General features: G+C 45.6%; 1 protein-coding gene across 1 annotated transcript; it reads left to right on the top strand.

Annotated features, from left to right (window-relative positions):
- The first annotated feature begins 1,484 nt into the window (after nt 1–1,484).
- On the top strand, nt 1,485–2,515 carry LOC141989179 (olfactory receptor 5J3-like). The gene has a single exon (XM_074955582.1). It carries the CDS (start codon nt 1,529–1,531, stop codon nt 2,513–2,515), a length of 987 nt encoding a protein of 328 aa, XP_074811683.1. The 5' UTR covers nt 1,485–1,528.
- The last annotated feature ends 3,717 nt before the right edge of the window (nt 2,516–6,232 follow it).

Here is a 6,232-nt window from a genome sequence, read left to right as displayed (position 1 = left end):
AGGTAGGAAACAGCAAAGTTGAACATACAGGTGCAATCTTAACTCTTTCCCTTTTGCATAGGCATTATTAGAGTTCATGTAGTCTGAAGTCAATTAAAGTTTTGCCGCTTGTCTTTAATAAGATCAGGATTTAGTGAAAAATATAGACATATATGCAACTGACATGAAAATCATCGATATATTTCTAACCAGTAAAGCAGAACTAAATGACAAACTAACTTTTCTGCAACACTGAAAAAAATGTCCATGTGGCTCCAAGTACAAAGTCTGTACTGTATAGCACGGAGGTAGTGCCACAGATAAGGCTGAGTTTGCTTCCACTCAAGCAGAGATTCAGTGTGGTGTGCTGAGGTCACTGCCTTTCAGGCTGACCATATTAACTCCTTGTTTCCTTGTACTCCCCTATTAATCTGTCTGTGTCCAGTTGTTGCCTCTTGACATATTTAAGCTATGTCCTCCTCGTATTGACAGCACTACACCCTGACTAAAGAATGAATTTTCTGAGAATTTGCTAGTGCATCTGTTAATTAATTTCAGAGTTAAAATGAATTTAAAAATATGTCCTTTAAAAATTTAACACAGTGTCAAACCATTTATTTCTCCCTAAATAACGAAACCCAGATCCTCCCTATTTCAATAGAAATTACCAAAGAACTAAGTCTTGGGTGGATCTGGGGTATTGGGTGGTTTTTGAAAAGAACTTTTTAGGTCTTTTTCCATGTTATTTTACTTAACTGAAAATGTCCCCTTCACAGTAAAGTGTATTAACAAAACACTACTGATAGTGTCATAGTCTTTGAAACAGTTCACATAGTAATTTGTTTCTAAATCATTTTACATGCAAGCTCATTTTCATTAGTACTCTGTGCTGTTATATTTCACGTGCTCAGTGTTGTCTACATACGAAGTGCAGCGTACTTTTCATGGGAATGGTTTCAAGGGACACTCAGCCAAATTCTGCACCCTCTACCACTGGGTTATTTTGAGAGTAAGTGCATTAACTACTGTGCAGTCACAATGGATTCTAACAACTTGTCAATTGAAGGATTTAGATTTATTGATAAGAATATGCTATTTCAGGCATGCAATGTGATTATGCAATTGATGATGGTACAGTAATTCACTCAGTTACCATGTGAACCAACAAGAGGCACTGAACTGGGACTCTCTAGAATGCAAAGCAGGAGTGTCTACAACTTGGCTAAAGAACTAGCCATTGAAGCAATGGGCTATAACAGAAGCACATCGCCTGTAAATCAGGCAGTGAATGGGACACACATAACACATACTAACCAGTGGTTACAGATTCACTATGTACATTAGGATCATACTTTGCTATGCATTCCAGAGTGTTTTAATTTGTCTACTGTCTAGTCTATGAAGATCTTGCAGCTATTTCCAGCACTCACAGGGAGACAGGGCACTCAAAAGTCCAGAGTCTGCCTAGAGTGCTGTATACATGTAAATCAGTTGCTATAAGCATTATGATTAATTCTTTTTCCTTGCAGATAACAAGGAAGTTAGACAAATGACTGGAGACAATCACACCACAGTGACCAAGTTCATTCTCGTTGGATTAACAGATGGTCTGGAGCTGCAGGTCCCTCTCTTTGTCACGTTTTTTCTCATATATCTCATCACTCTGCTGGGGAATATAGGGATGATCTTGGTAATTCAGATTGACCCACAACTCCACACGCCCATGTACTTCTTCCTCAGCAACTTGTCTTTCCTAGATGTCTGCTATTCCTCCACCATTGCTCCCAATATGCTGGTCAATTTCTTAGTGGAGACCAAAGACATTTCTTATAGCGGGTGCCTTACACAATACGGCTTCTTTGTTGTGTTTGTCACCACTGAGATGTTCCTCCTGGCTGTGATGGCGTATGATCGTTATGTTGCCATCTGCAAGCCGCTGCTCTACACGGTCATCATGACCAAGAGGGTCTGCATAAAGCTGGTTGTTGGGTCATATTTCTGGGGCTTGATTAACTCTTTGATAAACACAAGCAGTTTGCAGAGATTATCCTTTTGTGATTCCAATGTCATCAATAACTTTTACTGTGATCTCACCTCTCTCCTGAAACTCTCCTGCAGTGATGTCTCTGTCAACGAGAGGCTACTCTTTACCTGTGGCACTTTGTTTGAAATGAGCACGTTTCTGATCATCATCATCTCGTACATTCTTATTGTAATTGCTGTGCTGAGGATCTGTTCTGCCCAGGGCAGGCGTAAAGCATTCGCCACCTGCGCCTCCCACCTGACAGCTGTTACTCTATTCCATGGGACAATTTTCTTCATGTATTTGCGACCCAGCGCCAGCTACTCACTGGATACAGATAAAATAGCCTCCGTGTTCTATACGATAGTGATCCCCATGTTGAACCCCCTGATCTACAGCCTGAGGAACAGGGATGTGAAATGTGCTGTAAGGAAAGTGCTAAGTAGAAAAGTGATTATTACTCAGGGAAAATCTAGCATAACTTCCTTCCGAGTAACGAATGGGGAAGGGTGATAGGAAAAAGGGGTCTATGCTGGGGTGGAATCAAGAATTCCATGCCAGCAGCCTCACCGGTAACAGTGTAAAGGCTCTTCCAGGTCACAGATGTGTTAGGTGTTTATCAAAAACACACTATGTGCATTGCATGATATCAATTCACTAAAGTCAGCTATATCACTTCAAAGTTCTATGCTATCAGATCCTGAGTAGAATAGCATTGTATCAGTCGGCTCTATTTTTATTTTAAATAAATAAAACACCTTTCATGTAACCCCCACCTTCCCAAGTGCTCAGCCCACTCTCGTGGTGAACTGGATGATGTACCAATACTCCTGACCCCTACTGGGTGGAATCAGTGTGATGTTCACAGCATACAAATAGAGACGTTAGATAAAAGCCTAAAATACACTTTCGGAAGGTTGCAACAATAAACACTTTTATTTCTTTAGAATTCAGAACAATAACATACAAGAACCACAGAAGAGGGAGAGACAAAGCAGGCTGCTCCCAAAGGCTATGTCTACACTGCACACTCCTTAGGGTGGCATGTAAAGCCCCTGACCTGGCATGCCTCCTAGCACCAGTATAAATAGCAGAGTAGATGATGAGGCGTTGCTTAGATGAGTAAAGACACACCTGAACCCATAAGGTATGTACCCTGCATGGTTCTGCACATGACCAACCAGTGCCTCCTCCATCTACACTCCTGTTTTTAGCAATGCAGTGTCACTCTATGTCACTGCCTCCTCTCTGCCAGAGCCTTTCACTTCCACATCTAGCTACACACTGCAGTGTGGACAAAATCTTTTCACTGCATTGTGTACAGAATGGCAATGAGTTATGACCAAGTGGGAGAACGTGAAGATGTCACAGACTTCCAGAGTTTGTTCTATGCTCTGGCCTTTAAATAGTCTCCTGGGAATCAAGCTTTAGTTTGCCAGGATTTTCCCCCAGGCTGGAGGGTAAACTGCTGGGAAAAAGTCTCTCTGATCAAAGAGTAGCCGTTCTTATCCCAGAGAGCACAGACCACAGCCCTTGAGGAAAAGGGGGCAGGGAAGGACTCCGTGCTGGGAGGGGGCAACACAGGGTAACCCCAGAAAGGGAGCTGGATTTTTTGCATATGTAGAGTCCTGGGGTTGGGAGACAGCTCCCCAAAGGGCCAGCCAATATGCATGGCCATCGGTGAGCAAACGTAGCCTGAATCAGAAAGTAACAAGAAGTTGCCCAGGAGAGGCAGTTTGAGCAGAAGACACATCCCAGGAGAACTGAAAGAATATTTATGCGCATAGATTGTTCTCCATGTCTTTTTTTGTTTGTCAAAGACTTAAAACAAAATAGACACTCAAAGTATTAAAGTGCTTGATTTACAGATCCTCCGGCTATTCCAGTTGATACCATCTCCAGATCTAGCTCCACCAGTCCTGATTACAAAAGCTCTCCATCTTTTGCAGGAGACCAAGTGAGGGTACGTTTTTGTCCGGATGTGTTTTGTGTTGGCTGAGGTGGCCACGGCACTTGCTTTTGCTGTTTTGTTGTGGATTGTGTTTCTACTCATCTAAAGCTGGCACAGACGTCTTTTTAGGTCTTTAAAGTCTAAAGACAATGACTAATGTATGGGAGGAACAGGAAACTGCAGTGAAAAAAGCCTAAACTAGGATGAGGATATTCAGAGGAGGGTAAGGGAGTCAGGCATAAGGATGTTCCCATGGCTGAGGTGCTACTCCTGGATTTGGTAGACCCAGATTCTGGCAAAGACTTCCTGAGTTACCTTCACAACTTGCTTTCTCTCGTTGTGCCTCAGTTACCCATTAGTGGAAAGGAGATGGTCATAATTCCTGACCTCACAGGGGTGTAGTGAGGCTAAATTCATTCAAGGTTGTGAGGTGCATAGTTGTCATGCTGCTGAGGAACAGGTGAATGCCATGGATAGGTGGGTGCCCATCTCTCACTTAATTTCAAATGGATCAATACAACTAACTTTCAAAAATTCCTTTGAAAAGCCCAGATTAGATGATTTAAGCAGCAGCTCCGTGCTTGCCTGAATGCATTGGATTTTACCTAGTTTTTAAACACAAAGCAGACCTGAACTTGGGCAGGGGTTGGCTTCTTAGTTAATATGAATACTTTATGTTTACAAGATCACCTCCGGTTTAATTTGCTGGTCACTTTGCAGTCTAATAGGCCCGTCAGTCCACAGTTCTCCAACACTGGGTAATGTGACGTGCCATTCCACAGTGAGTCAAACCCTAAGCAAAAGGCACAGCCATTTCTTACACTGCCTCACCTGTGAAGTTGTGAAAACGTGGCTGAACGGGGTAGGGCTTTAGCTTAAAAATCCATCTTTTCCCTATAAGGGTTTGTGCGCATGCTAGCGCTGATCTTCTGCCTGACTGGAACAAGGGGGCTCTCAAGTCACTAGATATCCGGCTTCCTTTAATTGGAAACATGAAAATGGCAGGGACAAACAGGGAGGACAGGTTTTTAACTATTTGGACCATTGCATCTATCACAATCCATTTTTGCATGCTAGGTTGCTGCGTGAGCATACTGAGCGTTGATCCTGTGGGCACAGAGCACCTAACTTCCATTGAGGTCACCCAGGGAGGCTGGATGTGCACTTTACAGGAAATAGACTGTCAGGACAGCACAATCCACTGAGAAACAGCACAGTGCTACTTGCAACCCAGACTCTCCCTGTGTGGCTCTTTGTCCTGCCTCTGTTGGCTAGATCAAGAGCGGAGCTTTATGAGACGGCTGCTGTTGCTGTGGCCAGCCATCTAAGCGAGTTTCCCATCGTCTCTCTTCTGGCTGTGAATGCTCAACTGCAGCGAATCCGGGGAGGGAGGTGGCAAATCAGAGCAGGGCAGCGCTGCTCTGTATGGCCCTAGCTCTCTGCTGGGTGTTTCTGGAGTGGAGCCAGAAATGGACGTGCTGCGGGAGGAGGAGAAGGGTTAGCGGGCAGGTGTACATGCTCTACAAACAAGCCTCTCCCCATCCCCATGGGGCGGAGACCTTGTGCTCAGGGGGGAATAGCTGACCCCTGGTCGCAGAGCTTGAAAAGGGGGTTCATGACACTGCCTGTGTCTTGCTGGGCACAAGCTGTCATTGTCTCTCCAGGCTGGGACAAAGCTCAGCCTTGGGGCTTGTCTATTTGCTCTGAACCCCTGATCCATGAACAGCCCATCAGAATCAAGGCACATGCCCTGGACCCCAAGACCCCAGCTGCAGAGACCTTGGTAGGATGGATGGAGGGGCCATGAGGACAATCCCTCCAGGAACTGCCGTGTCCCTAGGACAGAAGAGCTGATTCCCTGAGGCTCCTCCTGTATCTCAGGGTCTCCCTAGAAAGGAGCCAGTGACTTTCCTCAGAGGCTCATGTCCTGCATCTCACAGGGGTTTCAGCCTCTCAGTCCCCAGCCAGGCCTGGTGCTCACTGTTAGTGCTCAATGGAACCATGCAGAGCTCTGGCTGACAGTCCCAGCTCCTTCACTCTGCCCACCACCCCTTCCCCGCCACTGCTACTCCGGATGGCGGAAGGGTCCCAACATTGCACTGCGCTGACGGCTCTGGGAAAGTGTGGCCGGCTGGGGTGGGGTGGGGAGAGAGAGAGAGAGAGACGGTCAGGTAGGGACCTCCCCACCCCACCTACACCAGCTCCATGGCTCAGGACCTCCATGGGGTTGGACAGGGAAAGCTGCCCCACTTCCCGAAACCAGTGTTGCCCTGCACAGA

Source organism: Natator depressus, chromosome 6 (genome assembly GCF_965152275.1).
Source record: "Natator depressus isolate rNatDep1 chromosome 6, rNatDep2.hap1, whole genome shotgun sequence".
Taxonomy (NCBI): domain Eukaryota; kingdom Metazoa; phylum Chordata; order Testudines; family Cheloniidae; genus Natator; species Natator depressus.
Note: the sequence above shows the minus strand (reverse complement) of the source record. Positions and strands in the feature narration are given on the sequence as shown.